The 20137-nt window shown below is 41.0% G+C and overlaps 2 protein-coding genes across 8 annotated transcripts; one reads left to right on the top strand and one right to left on the bottom strand.

The window, feature by feature from the left end:
* Nucleotides 1–187: 187 nt before the first annotated feature.
* Nucleotides 188–4964, bottom strand: NIF3L1 (NGG1 interacting factor 3 like 1). Its single transcript, XM_017836390.1, has 6 exons — nt 4446–4964; nt 3551–3713; nt 2984–3110; nt 2472–2610; nt 1036–1119; nt 188–554 (listed from the first exon to the last, which is right to left on the bottom strand). Exons 1-6 carry the CDS (start codon nt 4879–4881, stop codon nt 370–372), a joined length of 1134 nt encoding a protein of 377 aa, XP_017691879.1. The 5' UTR covers nt 4882–4964; the 3' UTR covers nt 188–369.
* A 241-nt stretch (nt 4965–5205) lies between these two features.
* Nucleotides 5206–11243, top strand: PPIL3 (peptidylprolyl isomerase like 3). 7 transcript variants are annotated; one of them, XM_017836421.1, is made up of 8 exons: nt 5206–5231; nt 5624–5686; nt 6035–6082; nt 7225–7299; nt 8077–8170; nt 8815–8882; nt 9321–9439; nt 11022–11243. In XM_017836421.1, the coding sequence occupies exons 3-8, from the start codon at nt 6080–6082 to the stop codon at nt 11146–11148; spliced, it is 486 nt and encodes a 161-aa protein (XP_017691910.1). In that variant the 5' UTR covers nt 5206–5231; nt 5624–5686; nt 6035–6079; the 3' UTR covers nt 11149–11243. The 7 variants fall into 7 exon arrangements, with proteins under 7 accessions (XP_017691910.1, XP_017691947.1, XP_017691900.1 ...); XM_017836411.1 differs by having other exon boundaries at nt 5219–5273; XM_017836403.1 differs by lacking the exon at nt 5206–5231 and adding an exon at nt 5235–5294.
* The last annotated feature ends 8894 nt before the right edge of the window (nt 11244–20137 follow it).

Below are 20137 nucleotides of genomic sequence, written 5' to 3'. Positions count from 1 at the left end.
GCATCATTTGACATAATACCCCTGAAGCAGGGTAGAACTGTGTAAGCTTAAATCTGAAGATAAGTCAGGTTTTACATATTTTACTCAAACCAATCGTAGAGTATCATGGTTATCAAATATATCTAGTAAGAGCAAGAAGTAACAGTAGATTTATTCAAGTACAGCCCAGTAAGTGAGTAAACAAACCTTTGGTAGCCCAAAACAAGTATTTATTTTTCTGACATGACAAAATATACCCCAAACTTTGAGGGACTGTACAATACAATCATTCTGTACTGAACCAATTGAAAACACCTCTATTAAGCTTGCAGTTGGACAGGTCTGTGCAAGATACCATGATTGAATGAATTCTCTCCTATGTTTTTTCCCCTATGCCACCTGGAGAGGATCTCTGTCTTTCTCAGACACAATGATGCTGATTTTGTTCTGTAGGTGGGTCGCTAGCACGTCACGCAGCTCTGACAAGAAGCCTCGCTCAGTGTTACTGTGCTCACACAGAATAACACTTATCCCATTGGCAACTGCATCCAGAACGTCATGGTGGGACATCTCTCCTGCCATTTTGAGAAAGAAATGTTATGTAGATCACTAATAACACAGTTCAGGTAACCAGGTCTTTGCAGATTTTGCAGACTACATTATATTCCATTTTCTATAAGGGAATTCTGTAGGAAATGGAGGGTGTATCTTGTGTCTTGCCAAAGGAGAAACACACTGAAAGTTGCAACACATTGTCATCAACACTGATTCTGTGTTGAAATAATGCATGTATAACAATGTTTTAATTCAAATAACTTCCACTGTGCCACACAGCCTCTGATCCACGTTATCTCTACTTAAATGGTATTCTTCTATCATTCCAATAACTAACTGATTGTTTCTCAATTATAAATAATAGGTAACGCTTTCTGGCCAAATCTTTTAACAATCAGTCAACTCTTTTATTTTTTTCCTGGCTTGTTGTCTGTTTGTTTGTTTGTTTGTTTCTAGTGACTGTTTTTGTAAAGATAATGAAACAGCAACATAATCTTTTACCTGTGAGGTAGAGGTCAGCTTCTGTTCCCTTCAGGACACTGCTCCCAGAACCAGCACACAGAGCAGCTTTCTTCACTGGTGATTCTGCAGGACACAAGGTGCCACAGTTAAACTCTGTTCAGTCCTCATGTCTGTACTGATTAATTGTTTCACTATAACTACCTTGATTTTAGAGTCAATGTAAGTTTGTTGGAGTTGGAGACACATCTGTCAGTTTGAAGTGTCATGGGCCTGTAACATCTCTTATAATACAGCACAATCCTCTGTGATAGGTAGATTTTTTTTTCTTCAAGGGGTAGGAAAGTTTTCAGAACACTACAGCACAGAGGCTGGCTGATGGCTAGTTTTCTCCTAGTGAGGTGTTATTTAGTTAGGTTTCTGAACCGTTTAATAGGCTGCTACTCCTTCCAGGACTTCATGTTCCACCATCATTAGATTCCCAACTAATGATGCCATTAAGGTAGCATTCTCCCTCTGAGATATACTAGTTGCTAACTTTTAGCTCTCAGAAGGCCAGTCTTAATGCAAGCTGAAAACTGCTCCATGCCATTAAAAATTTGCCCATTTGCTGTGATCGCTGATTAAAGGCTATTACACGTGTGACAGTGACAGGAAATTTAGTTCTTCATATACATTACATTGAGTAAGGAGAAGGGACACACAACACAGAGTTTTCAAATTCTGTTAAGGTTTTACAGTATGTTGCCTTGCAATTACTGTTAATTTAAGTGAAGTCATATCACTTCATTCCCACACCATAATGAGAGGCTTCAAAATATTTTTGGGGATTTTTTAGTGCAATTGACAGCAAAGAGGCTTCTAATAAGACTTCTGTCTCTTAAGTTACAAAAAGTTTTCAACAAATTTGCTCTCACAAATTCTAGCAGCTGTGCTCCTTGGAGATTAGGATAGGTAGCTGGAATAAGAGGATGCTTGCTCCACATTTTTCTAATGACTCCACTGTTTGAGCTGGTTCACCTTTTTTCCTTATCTTTCATCAAAACATGGTTAAATGTTCATAAGGATACCATAAAGTGTCTTACTATTTTGAGATGGTTTGAATTTAACACTCAGCCAGAGGAGGGAATGTACAATGAAACAGTAACCTCTGTGTCTGATATCCTGGGCAGCAAATACAATCTTAGTAATTATATAAATTATGAAACAGAATGTCTTGTATTTGATTTGGGCTGTCCCTTCTTCACTGTGTCAGCCAGCGTAAAACAGAACTTCCCACTAAAAGTACAGATGAGATTCTTTCTTGTGATTGTACTGTGTAAATTCTTAGATGCTGTTTCCTAGCATTGCTTCATAGTACTTGGAAGTAAACCTGTTCAAGACAGAGCAGTATTTCCCACTCTCACACACACACTCATGCTCCTTATCTTCCTGGAATACCAGTTCTAAGTGACAGCCTTACTTGCAGGCCTGTTTACCTAGTGTCCTGCCCATTCCCACGGCTATGCGGATGTGAGGCAATTTTAGGTGGCTTTTGATACGCTCGATTATGTCTGACAAGGAGACTGGCTCACTCAGTGTGCACAGACGTCCCATTCCAGTGTGGGGAAGAAGAGGCTGAAAAGAAATTAAAATTACTGTGAGAAAGCTGACTCCAGAAGCTTGCATTGCTTTCCATCCTGTACAAAGGTGAGTATATCAGGCATTCAGGAATGTCTCTGAACTTTACAAAAATATGTGTGATGTCCTCAAATGTAACATTCCAATCACAACAGCTATTGGAACTGATTTAAGAATTAGCACAGGCCACAAATATTTTCATTGCTTTGGAAACCACATGTGGTTTCAAGTCCCCATAAGCCAGTATTTCGGCGCACTGATGGGGTAGCACTGGCAACCTGTGATGCTACTGACTGCTGCATTATAGTGTTTAGGGCACTCAGCTCACACAGGTAATACATTCACAGGAAGTAATTCATTATTTTGTTACCTTTTGTAGCAAGAGAATCTCCGTCTTGTGATAAAGAAGGCTGTTCTGGGACAATAATGCCACCACCTCCAACAGTGCTTTCTGAGAGCAGTTCAAAGTGACTCGTGTTTGCTCCTCACCTTCAACCCTGAGGAAAGATATGCTTGGTGCTTGCTAAGAACTAGATCAAATTTCAGCACTGTAATTATAAAACAAAGCTATTCTACCTCAGTGGCTGTTTTACCACTGAGAAAGGAAAAAAGAAGGTATTGGAATAGCCTAGCCTAGTTCACTCTCATGGAAAAAAACAGATATGGGAATTTAACTCATCTGACCTCATCAAATTTCCTGTTAATACTCCTCTTTACCACCTCTAATCTATGTGATGCCAGATTTGAGTAGCAGTTACCATTTAGCATGATATAGATTGATCAGAAAGGGACAATTATTCCTTAAGTTTCTAGGTCTCTGCTGAAAAATATAGCAGCAATGCACAGAGGAACAAAGTGGTTACAATAGTAAAGTACAATTACAGCAACTTATTGTTTCAAACAGAAAGAGTACAACACTAGAGAGCAGAGGAGATACCTGGCTGGGAAAGTAGTGAGACAAGAGATCTCTTGGATGTCTTTGATTTTGGACAGCACTACATCCAGATGCTCAGTGTCTGTGCAGAATTCTACCCGGTGAGTGCCCTCAGCTGGACAGCTTGGTGCAGTTGATGGATGCAGTGGGACCGAAGTACAGGCACCTGAGAAAACAGTACAAGACTGCTGTTTTATAAAGCTGGATAAGTAGCCTAATACTGATTTAGCACATATCCTAAAGAGATACAACAAAAAGATGCAAATTTTGCACTCAAATCCATTTTCCCTGACCAGAAGTGAGGACTTTTTGTTCTGTTTCCATTAGAGTCTACTTTAAATCCAAAGAAGTTGATAGATATGTATTATTTGTCATTCTTAGCACCATCAATTTTATCCTAAGCGTTGTACAAAACTAAAAATAGTTTCTGGTTTGTATGACAGACTGGAAAAGACCCAGCTGTTGTAACCTATGAGTCATACATAGGATAAAAATCTAAAATAATTTCAGATAGCTTAAGTCCTTTGCAAACAATGAGATCTTGTACTTTATAAATTAAAGGTGGTGATTTAAAGTCGGTGGTCTAAGCTTTGCAACCACAAAGGACAATAAATACACTCCACCAGTTTCGGCTACATCCAATAGCAGTCATCCAACATAGTCATGCATCTGAAAATGTCCTCTAGTGTTTGTATCTGGTATACATCACCAAGATAAATCTCCTAAAATATGTTTAAGGTTCTTAGTGCTAGAAAAATATCGTGGGGGAAAAAAAGAAAGAACGATGAAGTCCTGTAAAAGCTGGAAGAAAGGAAAATGAGGAAAGGTCACCACGTAAAACAGCATATACCAATGAATAATTTTAACCTTTCTTTGTTTGTTTTTAACAGAATCTCACCGAGTCCCTTTGTCAGCCAGTTATTAACTCCGTGAGGTATGGCATCGTACGCTGTATGTGGAGAGTAAATCCCGATTCTGTGCTCCAGGGCTCGGACCACCAGCCGTTCCTTCCAGGTCTTCCACGTTACTCGCTTGAGCGGCGTGAATATAGGAGGGTGGTAAGAAAGAATAAGGTCTGCCTTCTTTTGCACCGCCTCTTCCATCACCTCCTCAGTGAGATCGTTAGTAAGGAAAAGGGTGTTCACAGTGTGGGGAGGACTTGGTTCCACCAGCAACCCCACATTGTCCCAGCTTTCCGCCAGAGAGAGGGGTGCGAAGTCATTCAGGGCAGAAACGAGCTCCCTGAGGTCCATGAGGGCGCGGGCGGGCAGGCGGCCCAAAGCACGGATGCGGTGGAGAGGCCGGCGAAGCAGCGCCGTGCCAGGCAGCAGCATGCGACGACCTGAACGGGGGGGGGGGGGGGGAAACAGGCCGGAACGAGCCTGGGTAACCCACTGGCCGGAACAGCAGCGGAGAGCGCTCGGGCTGCGGATGCCGCCCCGCGGCCGGGTCAGCGCGGCCCTGCTCCCAACGCGCGGAGCTGGAGGGTCATCCCCCTCCCCGCGGCACACCGACCCGCAGAGCCCGGCCGCGGAGCCGTCCCTGCCTCGGCGGAGGGCAGCGGCTGGCACCGCAACCACCTCACGCAGGGAAGGGCCGGCGCTGCGGGGCGGGACCTGCGCTGGCCCCGCCGCTTCCGCCGCGCTCCGGGCGCTGGGGCGGCCCCTCCGCAGCGCTGGGCCGGGTGAGCGCCGGCCCGAGGCGAGGCGCTGCTTCCAGACGATAGGTCTGGATCCAGCCCCGGCAGGTTCAAGCGTGCTCGCCCGTGAGCGGGGAGGGCCGGTGGAGGAGCTGGGTGGCGGCACCTCGGGTGGGCAGGGAAGGAGCCACAGCTCCGGGCTGTCGTGGGTGAGGGGGAGCCGAGGGCCGGTGGGTTGCGGTGGGGACGCCGGAGCCGGCTGGTGGCGGCTTCCCCGGGCTCCGCGGGGGTTCACCGGGGAGGGCGGGTGTAGAGGAGAAATCGGCGCGTAAATCTCTTGATTACTACACAGATGCGATTCTATTACCGCCATTCTAAACGCTTTATTTTAAAATATTGCTAAGATTAAAAAAGTCTGGTCCTGTGGTTGGATGCAGGTACCTGGCCGTTGCAGGTGCTTACAGCTGTCAGGAGCTGGCTCCAAATCACATTTCCACTAGGTACTGGCATGGGGCTTTTATCTGGTAATTACTGCCATTTACTATTCTGCCAACTGTCATAATATTCATAATATCTGGAAAAACTGATTGCTTAGTATAAACTTTCATCCTAGGAAAGGGTGTTTTGCACCTTCACCCCTCTTCTCTAAGCTATCTTTTTGTACTAATTTCTGCTTCTTTATATGGTGTGTGGTTGCTTAATGCAAGTAAAACTTATCCACAGCCACTTGAATGGCACTGTAGAACCATGTGATGTAAAAGCATATAACCACACAAATATTTACAAATCAAAAAGAAATGGGGGTTGGCGGGAAAAAAACCAACTGATTTCCTATGTTTTCTTTGCAGGAAATTGCTGTATAGAAAGCTGCCTCAGCTTTTTGATAAGCAGACATGGTGAGAACAAAAGCACTTTTTATATATTTTCATTCTTTCTGAAATGGTCACCTCTTGGAAAGTGAATAGCTGCTCTGCATCTCAAAGGATTACACATATTACTCTGATGCTGTGAAGAATCTGTTATGAAAAGTTTAGGTTTTCATTTCAGACTTATAAGAATATATTGTGAAAAGGAAAACAGGTCCATTTACATCAGTCTAAAATATAATTAAACTTTTACTTCAAAGATCCTAAAATTTAATCCTGCTTTGGTATATATTTGATAATCTAGTTTGGTTTCTTTTACCACAGAAGCATTATTCGAGTTGCAAGCCCTGCTTCAGTGTATGTAAATTTATATACTTGCAGACTTTTAAAAGTTTAGCAAATCAGGAACTAGAGATAAGAGTGTCCATATCTTAAACTGTACATACACCTTTTATAGCACCTTCGTGGACACTGCGGCAGCTGTCTCCTCTCATTTACCTGTATCCTTTTGGAGTAGTATGCCAGTATCAACATGATGCTGATTTTGGTTATTTTTCCTTGCACTTATCCCCAGTGTAATTGTATTAGCATAGTTTAGCACTTTTCATGGGAGCACTATGATATATTGGGCCTACAGAGATATATGTGCTTAGGTGACTGGGTAACTGCAGTTTTAAATTTTATAAAACTAATTTATAAATTCTTAGGAAAAGTATATTATTTTGTACATTTACTTGTTTGTGAAGGTAGATTATATACACTGCCATTTTGAACTAGCTTTATCACCCAGAAGGCTGCAGGCAAGTAACACACATCAGTTGCTCCTCTGGTTAAAAACGAGTGAGGTATGTGCACCACGCTCTCACCCAGATAGATATAACCTTGGTTCTTCACCTTTACAGTTGCAAATGAATAATGTATTTCTGCAGAGTAACACCATAAAACAGCTTCTGCATTACCATGGCAAACTTGATTTGTCCTGAACCTGAATGAAACTGATGATTTTACTGGAAATGTGGAAGGTTTGTGACAGTAGCCTTGCTTATGGCCAAATATTGAAACAGTGGTTATATGCAGTGGGAACTTGCTTATGTTCTTTGTGGGACTGAGAAATAAAACTGAGTCTGTTAGTAGTTCATTGCTGATTTAATTATTTTCTGCTTTTTGCTCAGGCTGTCACGCTGCATACTGATGTAGGAGATATTAAAATTGAACTATTCTGTGAGCGTACTCCAAAGACTTGTGAAGTAAGTCAAATAACAGGAGCAGGATTGCCTAGTGTTGAAATAAAGCAGTAGAAATAGTGAAGATTTTAGAGGGGGTAGAGTGGCTTCTGCAATTCATCTTTTCACATAATAGAATACTAACATTTTAAGCTGCTACAGTGTCTGTTCCACTCATGGAACTTGTGCACTGTGTCATGCTCCCTAGAGTTTTGATGCCTGTTTCTCACTTGGTAAGGGTTAGCTAAGGAACCCTTCCCTCGAAGTTCCAGCATCTTCCAAAGTGTCCTCTGCCCCCAAGGGGAAATGTGGCACATAGCATGGGATTCCCAAATTTCCATGGGTTTGCTCACACTCTCACAGGCTTGATTTTAGTTTAAAAGAGTGAGACTCCCAGTTTGTCAGAGGCCCCAGGTTCTCCTTTCTGCAGTAAAATTAAATTGAATTAATTTATTGTTATTGAAAAAGCTGAGGCATAAAGTTATTGATTACAAAATTACATGTACAAAATAAAAATGTTGAATGGCAGTGATACTTCAGAGCACATCTCAGGCTTTTTGTTTGTTCCTCAAGTCAGACACCTTACACTGTAACCTTTAAAATGCTTTGTATGTATGACAGTGTCAAAGGAGTTTATTAACTATGATTTGTTTGTAACTGTTCTGTGGCAATGCTCTGTGGAATTCACATGGTCACAATGCAAAGCAGGGGTAAAAGCATTGGTCTTGCCAATTCTGTCATTTTAGTAAGACGATACTATTTTTCAGTTGTTTGTTAATGTGGTTTGTTTGATTTCCATAGAATTTCCTGGCTCTTTGTGCTAGTAACTACTACAATGGATGCGTATTTCACCGAAATATAAAGGGCTTCATGGTTCAGACAGGGGATCCATTAGGTAAATTCTTCTGTCTGGGTCTCTCTATAGAAAAATGTACATAAAAATAAAATGTCAAGATATAAAATTCTAAGTATTAATATTAAACCCAAAATGTAAATAAATAAAAATAAAATATAAGAATTATTGCCTTGGTGATGGAGGTTTTAATGCTGAGATTAGTTTTCTCTGGTGGGCTTACAGAACTGCAGTCATTACTCTAGTTTTAAATAATAATGCATTCTACAAACTTGAGTTTTTCCAGCTGTTTCCACTAAATAGGATGGATCTATTGACTTACCAGCTGTTGAATGGGGAGCAGTTGCTATTGTGCTTTATCTGGTTTCTGCTTGAAAGGCTACACTGCCTCTAAATTATTTGGGGAAAATGTCCCAGACAGTGTTAGCTGTTGGGGAGAAAATCTGGTTCAGCTCTACGTCTGTTTGTACTCACACTGAATTTAATTTGAGGATATGTCAGTGGATAGGTGTTCTTTATATAATGTTAAGTCTCCGTGCAGTGTCAAGAAACAAGAACTTGATCCCTGCCTCAAACTAATTACAGCCTATCTAGGGTCTTTGTATTAAAATGTCATAACAGAACATAATTTCTGGATTTTTCAGTCTGAAAATCTGGTAATCTCTACTGTGGTGCTTCTTTGTCAGGCACTGGGAAAGGAGGTAACAGCATCTGGGGCAAGAAGTTTGAAGATGAATTCAGTGAATACCTAAAGGTATTTCTGTGCTCTCAATATGCAGTTATGTTTTCATATGAATTTTCTTTACAAGTTGGAGAACAATCAGCATTGTGTTGTACTATATGAAACACCTCTTTTGTAATTGTAAAACAAATAAAGGATGGAAAGCTTTGTATTATTAAAATAGGAACAGGCATTTCTGTTCTTGGCAAGTTAGGTTTGAGGGTTTTCATCACTGAAAACAAAATTACAAAGAATTTGTAACAGTGTTTTTCATGCACTAAAGGGAAAGTAATTTTTCATTCTAAGAGCAGTTTTAAAGAGCTAATTATGAATTGGGATAGAATATATTAGCAACCAAGATTTGTTCTTAATAATGGTATTGAGGCAGAGTTGTAGGTCACAGAGCACTTTGTAGAGGTTAGTCCTGCTCTCAGAGATGTGTATTCACGTTGAGGTTTCTCCCTTGTTCAGCACAGTGTCCGTGGGGTAGTTTCAATGGCAAACAATGGTCCGAACACCAATGGATCGCAGTTCTTCATCACTTACGGCAAACAACCGCACCTGGACATGAAGTACACTGTGTTTGGAAAGTAAGGATCCAACTGCTTGCCTCTTTATCAGTGTGTGAGAAGGATCTGAGTATTTCAGGGCACATGCAATGCAAGTTCAGAAGCTTCTGGTTATAAGGATGTAAAAAGTATGTAAATGTATGCTCTTGCACTGTCACCAGAATTAGTTGCTCCAAAATGCTGTTACCTTTTTCTTAGTATTAGGGAATTCAGTGGAAATAGGCATATTAAAAATTACCTCAAGAATGTAGATTTTCTTTCTTTCTTTCCCTCCTCCACTAGTTATTCCAGCTTGGCTTTTCATCCATTCCCAAATGGATGCAGCCTGATTTTAAGCCAACTCCAGAACATCTGGATATACAGTTGTAGGGTTTACTGAGAACCAAGAATCTGATTTGAGACTGGATCTGGGGATGGGTGTGGTACTGACTTGGTCATGCTTCTGTTTAGGTGGGACTTCCTGTTGGTCAGATAAAAGTCATGGAACTGGCAGTTAATAAAATCAACTGAGGTTGTTGCATCATTATTTTAAAATATACTTATGTTAATAAACATTACTGATAAATTATCATATTCTAAGCAAATATCTAAAATGTTTGAGTCTTTTACTCTTTCAGAATCGTGGTAATGTCTTTTGTTTGTTGTTAAAGTCTCTAGCGTACAAGTGAATCTGCTGAGAAAATGCAGCCTTATTAAGTGCAGTTAAATATTCAAAAGAAACTGTGGAGTGTGAAAATACTTATTTTCTACCATTTTTATTGTTTGTAGGCATCTAACTATAGGTGCCCCTTCCATTTCTGAGTTTGTTTAGAAGTGTGATTGACAGTAGGGTTTTTTAGATTTTTTTTTTAGAAAAAAAGTAGAGACTGTACTCGTGCCTCAGCTGCAGAATCATCAGAACAGCATATACAGTCAGTCCCTGCAGGCCCACAATCCACTGCAACATGGATTCGAAGAGCTCATGAAAGTGACTGAGTGGAACAGCACAATGTGTTTTCTTCTAAGTCTGTTTCTGGGGAATAAACTGCCAAGATTTACCAGAACTAGTTGCTTAAGCAAAAAATGTATGAGGTTTTAGTAGAAAAATCTCTCTTGCCAGTTCTTCAGCCTGAGCAGGAAATCCATGCCATTAGATTTACAACAGTTGTTAATGATTCTGTCCAATCTTGTCTTTGAGTCAGAAGGTTAGAAATTATAATCTCAGATTTGAATATTGATTTTCCAGACGTAAGATTTCAATAATTGTGACTGAAGTTGGCTAGGACCAGTATCTTGCTGCCACCTAAACCTGTACTGTGTTGGTCAGTCCTGCCTGTCAGGAAGTGCAGCCAGGAACTTCATACAGATGTGGTTGGTATAAAATATGATACTGTCAGGTCAGCAGGAATTATTAGTACTTTTTTTCAGAATCTTATCAGGTAGGCTTCATATTTCCTTTCAAAGTACATTATTTGTCACATACAATGTTTTGGCTGTCTTGTATCATTTGCTTGCAAAGTCCTTGCCCTATGATACTTAACTGTAAAGTGTTTTGAGATATCTCAATTGTGAAATTTAAATTATTCTTAGGAGGCGATTTCTAGCACTTCTGTTTTTCTTGCAGAGTTATTGATGGCTTGGAGACCCTGGATGAGCTGGAGAAGCTGCCTGTTAATGAGAAAACCTACCGACCTCTTAATGATGTTCGTATTAAAGATATTACAATCCATGCCAACCCTTTTGCTCTGTAGCCACAGAGGCCTCAACACATTCTTTAGAGACTGGTCAGACCAACTCCCAGATCATGGGGTTTAAGAAGCCATTAAAAAGGGTTACTTGAGCTGGATCAAGTAAGTTTGCTCACTGAATGCATAATTTTCAGGAGCTGTGACATTGTTTTGGAGTTGTCACAGAGAAATCTTGTGCTTCAGAAGCAGGGTTTTCCAGAGCATCAGCCAGGATTTTGATTTTTAAACGTTGCTTTTTATACTTGTAAAATAAAAAAAGAAAACTTTTTAAAAGTATTTTTGCAAATCTTTGAGTTTTGCCTTATCTTTCTTAGTGATTCTATATTAAATATATTCTATATTATGTTTTTTGCTATAATTTCATGCTACCAGTTTTCTGAAACTTTCTCACATAAATTCTAACCTTCATTACTCAGTTTTCTCAAAAGAGTAAAGTAAGATATGCAATTTTCTAGGTGAGAGCAATGTCATAAATTGATGAAACCTTTCTCTCCCAGAGGATTAAAGAACATACTTAGAGGAGTGCTTGCTCTTGTACTGCTGTGTTGAAATGGCAACCTCTTCAACCTCCCAAAAAGGTAGATGGAAGACAATTTCTTCTGCTTCTGGCACAGTGCTATAGGTATGAAAGGTATTTCTGTTAATATGTATGAAAGAGCAAGTATTTTCTTTACATAGCCATTAATTGAAACAAGGCAAGATGGATTTAGTGTAACTGTTTTTCATCACTTTTTGTACTGCACAAGCAGCAGGGGTGTGGTGGGTTGACTGTGGTGGATGCCAGGTGCCCACCCAGCCGTTCTGTCACTCCCTTCCCAGCTGGACAGAGCGGAGAGTAAAATGGAAAACAACTCGTGGGTTGGGATACGGCAGTTTATTAAGGCAAAAGCAAAGCAGAAGCTTGCGTGCACAAAAGCAAAGCAAAAAATAACAAGGTTTATTCTCTACTTCCCATGAGCAGTGATGTCCAGCTGCTTCCAAGAAGCAGGGCAGGCAGCCACTGGAGACAATTAATACCCTCCCTCCCTTTTCCCTCCCAGGAAAAGGAAACAAACCCACTACATCCTTGCCTTAGCTTTTATATCTGAGCTGATGTCATGTGGTATGGAATATCCCTTTGGTCAGTTTGGGTCAGCTGGCCTACTTATGTTCTCTCCCAGAATCTTGCCCTCAACTGGTGAAGGAATGTTACAGTGCTGATGCTGTGCTCACCAGTAGCCCAAACACCGGTGTGTTATCAACACCCTTCTAGCTCCTAATGCGAAGCACAGCATTGTGAGGGCTGCTATGGGGAAATTAATTCCAGCTCAGGCAGAGCCAATACAAGGGGGTAAACAACAAAGAGCAGTGTCAAAAAGGCTGTGGTCAGATGAGGTTGAACAAGGAAGAGATAGCTGTTGTTTGGTCTTAGCTGAGAGCAATTGTTATTGGACTCAAATAAGAAAATCTGCAAGAAGGTACAGACATTTCTAAATATTGACTGGTCAAGAGGAAAACTATAGTACATGCATGTGTATGAGTGTGTATTTATGTATATTGCTGATCCTATGCTCAAAACAAAATAACTTGACTTAAGCAGGAAAAGAGCAATTTGTATACATCAAAAAAGAGTTCTCTACCTTGGGCATACTGGGAAAAGCAAAATGTTCTGCTCTTCTTTGTTGTAGTTATAAAATTAAATTTTAGCATCAGTCAAATTTCATAAAGCTGGAAAAAATCAACTTTGCACAGAGGTACACTTTCAGATTCTGTAGAGGTGAGAGGGTTTATTTCTAGTTCTAACTGTGCATAAGAGACCTGGATAGGAAAGAGTACTCGCAGTTCCTGCGTCCTACTCCTACCATTTTGGACTTCTTCCCCCAGTTTTCTTTACACTCAGTTAACATCCCTTAGCAAAGCTCAGTCTCATATATATGCTTTGTAATCCTTGAGAGGCCCAGGCCAGCTCACTTGCAGTTTGCTTCAGACCATTATTTCTCATTTTGAGACTTTGCCTCTTAAAACAATGAGGAAAACTTACTTGCAAGAGAAAGGCAAAGGTGCAGGTTAGTGAGGCGTTAATGAGCAGAGTAAATCAGTGCCCTCTCTCTGGGACAAAGTTTCTGTATTCTTTATGGAGTGTTGCTTAAGCTCCCAGCCCTTGCTCCAGACTGTATATACTGTGTGTGTGTATATATATATATATATATATATGTATATGTACTGCATATATACTGTAATACTTCAGTCAGTCAGGTTTAGCTCCATGCTCTATCTCTTCCCTATAACCTGTGGCAATACTAAGTAGACAGAACCATGCAAGTGCATGTTTGACTGACACTTACTGCCATGCAGAAGGAAGGACATGCTGAGAAATATCCTACATTGCAAAGGAACCAATATTTTAAAATGCTGACATCTAGCACCAAACTCAAAAAAAAAATTTTTTTAGAGTTTTTAGATTTTTTTTTTTTTATCCAATGCTGTGTATTGAAAGAAGAGTGATCCTTTTGGGACAGAATTACATCCAAACTTTTCAGAATTGTATTATGTCTGTTTTCCTATTTGTGGCTCTGAACCTCTCCCAGGTTTCCCAAGTTCTCCCTGAGAACTTGGAATTCGACGTGAAAAATAAGGGTAGGGTTGGTCTCAGCCACCTGTTGAAGAAAAGGCAAGATAGAGTAGGAAATAGCCCAGTGGTGGCAGTGTGTGGTTCTGTGGGTTGCTGGGTACAGCATACGTGCGGTTCAGTTCTTGCACACAGCCCACTAATGTGTCCCCAGCTGTTCGACTTTTGTGACAGGTATAATCCTTTAGATAGCAGAAATGTTGCAGACAGTACTGTTCTTACTGTAGGCCACTTGTGCTTTATAAACTCTGTTTGCTTCCTTCAGTTTGGTCCTTTATCACAAACACTACAGCCACAAGATGAGTTCTGCTGAAATGTCTACTCATTTAAAGAAAATATAACTGTGATCAAGGATCTCATCATGTATATTCTAGATTATGTCTGACCTTTGGTGCCATTAGAAAAGCAATAGGTAAAGTTGGTGTTAGTAGTGGGTCATGCTGGGAGCAGGACTCAGTCTAAGCTGGAGAGTAGTGAACAAGAAGAAAATAATGGTGCATTATTTTCGAACAGTGACAAACTTACATGTGTAATGTGTGTATTTTAAGTTGATCACGGGGGCAATTGGAGAAGTAAATGACCCTCCTTGCTCTTTGTATTTTTTTTTTAATTTACTGGGTGTGGAAGTATTTCAGAAGGTTTAGTCCTTCTCAGAATAAAAAAAAAAAAAAAAAAAAATAATTGGTTTTTAGGGAAATGATGTATATAGGCTGTTGTAGCGTTTCAGGACTGTTTTATCCGTAGGTGCTCTGTTTCCCCATAAATTAGATTACACTTGAGGTGTTTGACTGGTTATTACGGGTTTTTCAACGCCAAATTTCAGGCACAGTGCTTGGTTCGCTCCGCTGAGGTGCCCGATCGATGGCTGAGGGGCTGAGAGCGCTGGGACTGCGCTGCCCTGTGTGCAGTGACAGCAGCAGGGGAAGCCACGGCTAGTCTGATGTTCCCCTCCAGACTGGAAAACATGATTCAGAGCTAGTATAAGATACCACATGGCATAAGAAGGAAAAAAAAAAAAGGAGGATTCAACTCTTCGGTAAGTTTTTTCTTATGCCAGTGACTTGCAAAGATATCTTTGTTAGTCATATGTGATTCGTTAAACCCCTGCTGATTTAAAGCTGACTGGGTACATGCGTATGCTTTGACAACCACTAACAATCTGTAAAAAAAGTTAAGAGACGATTAACAGCTTTATCACCACGGGTGAAAAATGACCATTTCGCAACTCCGACTCTCCCCCTCACCCGCCGGCCGCCATGTTCTCTCTGCGCTTTCTCCGGGCGGGGAGAAAATGGCCTCGGCCGCTCTGGCGGGGGAGGCTGGAGCCCTTCCCCGTGCCCCGGCTCGGCCCGAGCGCGGAGCCTCAGGAGCGGGGGTTCGGGGGCCCGACCCCGCGCAGTCCCCCCGGCCGGGAGCGGGAGCGGCCCCGCTCCGCCCTCCAGCCCTGCGGCGCCGCGGCGGAGCCCGGCGGGGGCGGCCTGAGGCGTGGCCTGGGCGCGGGAATCAGTTGACTCTTGGAAAGGGAAATAAAAGACGGATAGCGAATGAGTTCGCTTTTCCTCCGGGAGCTAAATGGCTGAGAGATAACCGGGGTTTATTGTCATTCTGACTTAGCATCAGGAGTTCTTCGAGAATCTATAGAAGCAATTCCTTTAAGTGTTCAAAAACCCAGCGGGCAGTAACTGTGTGCCCGTGTTAAGTCCACAAAAGCCTTTCTTTCTCCTAGGGTGTGCAGCATTGGGAGCCTGAGCAGCTTTGCAGAAGTGTTGAGTGTCTGAGCCACGATGCGTCTTTTAAAAAGTCTTTTTTTTTAAGGAGTAGGTTACTGGTTTATGTTCCCCTGTCAAAAACAGTTAATTTGAAAAAGCTCTTGAATAAAAAAATAATGTAGAGGGAAGAGCAGAGGAAAAAAACCACGGAAATTGGGGACTGAGGAAAAATGCAATCTTCATTGTACTGTAAATTTGATGATCAATGGCTTTGAAAGTGAATCGTTTGTCTATGGGATGTAATTCAAAGAGTAAAATATCTTTGTTACAGCTGGGGGATTGCAGACAAACTAATTGGCCTGACCAGGATAAAAGAAAAAGACCACTTTGGAGAAACTGCTATAATTCTGAGAAGGAAAAGGCCCACCGTTCAGAAGTGGACAGGAGAAAAAGTGCTGCAAACTTGATCTTTCTGAAACTCCTGACAGGTAAATAATTTTTGAACTTCTGATATCGGCAAACGTGTTTCAAGATTTTATTATTCTCATCAGGTGATCTGATAATGGATTAATTTCTGAGTTGGAGGTATTTCAGCTTAAAACAAAAAGCTGTCTTCATAGGGGCACTGGAATGATTTTAATTACGTTTACTGGTTCATTTTTTTGTAGTAGTGGTTCAGAAACCAAATCTGTAAATGAGAGGGGCTGTCATCCAAAACACAATTTTGAAGGATGCAGTCAAACAAGTTCAAGCAAGTTCAAGCAAGGATGTGACGCTGGACATCAGAGTAGCCAGAGATCTGGTCTTAATGTGACAGTTGGTAGCAAAAGGAAACACAAGACATAATATACTAGTTGTCATCCTCATCCTCCGCAGGTGATATGACCAATTTTAATTTAGCTTGTTGTTTTTTTGGTTTGGGTTTTTTTTTTTTGTTGTTGTTGTTTTTTGGTTTTTTTTTACTTTTAAGAAGATAGGTTCTCATCTGGGCAGTAGTAATTGAGTGTGGGAGGTTGGGAAATTCTGTTGGTAATAGTTTATTCCTTTAGATCATATTAGTAGCTTATTCTTTTTTTCTCGGATTGTATTTCCTTCAGTGAAAATGTATAGTTTGTACATATGCTTGTGATATCACTGAACATGATCTTGCTATTTGTTCACTGAATATATTTGAGCAGATTAATGAAGAATAACCATCAATTGGAGTACTTGAAATACAGGCATCACTTTTGTGACTTCAAATCTTTAATTATGACAAGCATTTATTTAAGCCCTACTTGAAAATCCAAGGACAAGTTTCTAAACTTGATTTTGACTAAGTATCACTGAAATAGAGAGGTTGTAATGTCAGATTTACTTTTTTAAGTATCAGTGAGAAACGTGTAGAATTGGATATGAATGATGTCCATCCACTAGGAGAGTGGTTTTTCTGATCTTTGTTTTATATTTAACTGTTAAAGCTGAAGATTGGAATTATAAGTTAAGATCTTCAGCCAAGACAGCACAAAGTAAATGTATATGGCATTTATGATTAAAAAAAATAACTTCTTGCAAATACTCGTATAAGTGATTTAATCTTGATTGCTTAAGATGGGTATTTTAATTTGGCCACAAGGCTATTTTATATACATATATCTATGTTTGTGTAAAAGATAATTATTAAATCTGTTTGGTTTAAGAAAAAATAGGGGCCCTGAAATAATGAAGTAAAATTCAGTGAACCAATCATTTAAAAGAAAAACAATTGTAATTTTTTGTTGCCTTGCTACTCTGAGTTTCATCTGAAAATCTGTTCCTTGCCATGTTTTTCTCCTGTAACATTAACTACGTGCCCTGTGAATTTCTGGGGACTGAATTTGAAACTGTTCCTGTCATCTGTTTGTGGCCTGGTGTGTATCTGAATGCCTGAGTATTTCTCTGCTGAATGAATTGTGTATTCTGACCTGAATTCACTCGGGTGGGCTGCATGATTGTGGTGCCGTTTGGAAAGATCCAGGAGTGCAGAACATAATGCAGTCACCTGACCTGTCAGAGAGGAGCCTACTAAGTGCAAGTAGTGGTGGGTTGACCCTGTCTGGGTGCAGGTGGCCACCAAAGCCTTTCCATCAGTCCCCTCTGCAACCAGACTGGGGAGAGAAAATGTAACAAAAGGTTCTTGAATTGAGGGAGGACAGGGAGAGATCACTCACCAGTTACCATCATTGGTGAAACAAACTCGACTTTGGGTTATCAACTGAATTTATAGTCAAAATCAGAGCATGATAATGAGAGGTAAAATCTTAAAAGCAACTTTCCCCCACCCCTTCCTCCTCCCTGGGCTCTACCTCCTGCCAGGACCCTGCTCCAGCACAGGCTTCCCATGGAATCATAGCCTTATTTCAGGCATCTATCCACTCCGGTGTGCATCTCGTCCATGGGCTGCAGGTGGAATCTCTGCACCCTTGTGGTCCTTCATGGGCTGCAGGGGCACAGCCGCCTCCCCACGGGCTGTACCACGGGCTGCAGGGGAGCCTCAGCGCCGGTGGCTGGAGCACCTCCTTCCCCTCCTTCTCCACTGACCTTGGTGTCTGCAGGGCTGCTCCTCTCACGTATTATCACTCCTCTCTTCTCTGAGTGTAATTATATCTGTGCAATAACTTTTTTTCCTTCTTAACTGTTATCCCAGAGGAGTTACTGTCGTCTCTGACTGGCTCAGCCTTGGCCAATGGCAGTCCATCTTTGAGCCACTTGGCATTGGCTCTGTCAGACATGGGGGAAGCTTCTGGCAGCTTCTCACAGAATCCACCCCTGTAGTCCCCCCAGCTACTAAAACCTGGCCACAGAAACCCAATGCAAAAAATTCTTTTAGCATAAGATGTGAGGACCTTTGGAAGTCTTTTCTTTCCGTCCTTTTTTTTTGTTTAGGGGTGGGGATTCTTACTCTTTTTCTGTAAAATTTGAGTACATTACTTGTTTATTTTTTTCCTTTTTGCCCCTTAAATATGCTTTGATGAGAGTTGTCCAATAACAGCAACAATAACAATTGTAAACTGGGTAATTACAATTTAAAGAAGCACAGACTAGAACAGCTTCAGTGGTAGTACTTAAATCTGGTTTTGTTTGATTCGGTTTTTTTAATAGCTGAATAACTTTACAGCTTATGACTGAGAGTTTTTTCCTTTATAGATGAGGTTGTTGCTGTTTTGGGTGAAGGTACTTCTGGAGTAGTGGAATGCATCAATCACAAAGCGTAAGTGTTTCATTAAATAAATGTAATTTTTCTTATCGATGCTGTCACAGTGGGGTTCATAAAGTGCTTGCTGATTGCATCAGGTTTTATCTTTACATCTTTGTAGGCTGTTAAGTATTTCTTTATGGCTGCCACAGTTCCCAAACACTAAATATGTTACCACAACATGCTGAAAGCAGCACTTAGACAGGAGAGTTGTGCAGGACTGGTGGCTGAGGCCTGTTAAGAGGATGAGGGCTGATGGAGGTAGGTGACCAGGACACTGTGGGGTGAAGCTGCACTCCCCCACACTGGGCAATCCTGGGGCCTGGATCACCCCAGGCCTGTGTAATGAGGAAGCTGTCTGGCACCATGTAGCTAACTTAAAGCTTAGCCTGTGGTGATGCAATGCTGTTTGGGTTCTGTCAGTGAGTCTGTTGCAAATCAGGAATGTATTTTGTATTTTATGGCACTTTTACTATGTGCAAGGTAGTAGGCAACAAGATTGTCTTTCTAGCCACTGTAGAAGGCACTTGAAACCTCATTTAACATTTTTACTACTTAAAGACTGAAGAAGGCTGGTCATTTTTGACTGACAGTTGTGTAAGGCTGTGAGATATGGAAGTTCCTCTAGTATTAGCCCAGCATACATCAATACAGTGGGGAAGTAGGTGGGACTTCTAACCTCTAAGAACAATACTGATATATATGGGATCAAGTATGTTTTCAGAATTTAAATATGAAATTTTAGTTGTATTTATGCATAGATGAACTTTGGTTATATTGTCAGCATGTAGTAAAAAAAAAACACCTCAAACTTTTCTGGTAAGGTTGCCATTGTTATAAACAATGTATATCTGAATATTCTTAGTCACTGTTATAATCACTGTTATAATCACTGTTATAATCACTGTCCCTTCAGAAGAGGCAAACATGTATCTGTGAAAAGTCAAAAAGATGGTAGCTGCTCTGATGCAGCTTAGGAAGTCCTAGGACTGGAATATTTACAGGGACTGGGTCCCAGCAGTACACTATGATTATACAAATTCACCTTTTACTTTGTTTCAGCTTTGAGATTTCTGTGACCTCACTTTCTGTAACATGGGAAATACTTCTCAGTGCTAATACAACTGTTGCAAACCATGTGTTGTTCCTCCCTTTGTAGTCACTGTGCCCAGATGTTGGAATGGTTTGAGCACCACGGACACCATATGCATTGTTTCTGAGCTCGTGGGACTCAGCACCTTTGACTTGCATTGAAGAGAATGCTCTCTGCCATTTAAGCTGGGTCACATTAGACAGATGGCATATCAGACCTGCAGATCTGTGAACTGTAAGGATGCTTCCTTTTTGCTTTATTTGTTATGTGAATAAAAACGTCTCTTGATTTCCTTTCAGAGGTGAGAGCTGTGGCAAAAAAAAAACCTGGCAATGATGAAGCAAATGCTGCAGCCATTGCTGTATCAC

This window comes from Lepidothrix coronata, unplaced genomic scaffold (assembly GCF_001604755.1).
Source record: "Lepidothrix coronata isolate B3197 unplaced genomic scaffold, Lepidothrix_coronata-1.0 Scaffold7, whole genome shotgun sequence".
Classification (NCBI taxonomy): Eukaryota; Metazoa; Chordata; class Aves; order Passeriformes; family Pipridae; genus Lepidothrix; species Lepidothrix coronata.
The sequence above is the reverse complement of the archived record's forward strand: the minus strand, read 5'-3'. Positions and strand labels throughout refer to the sequence as shown.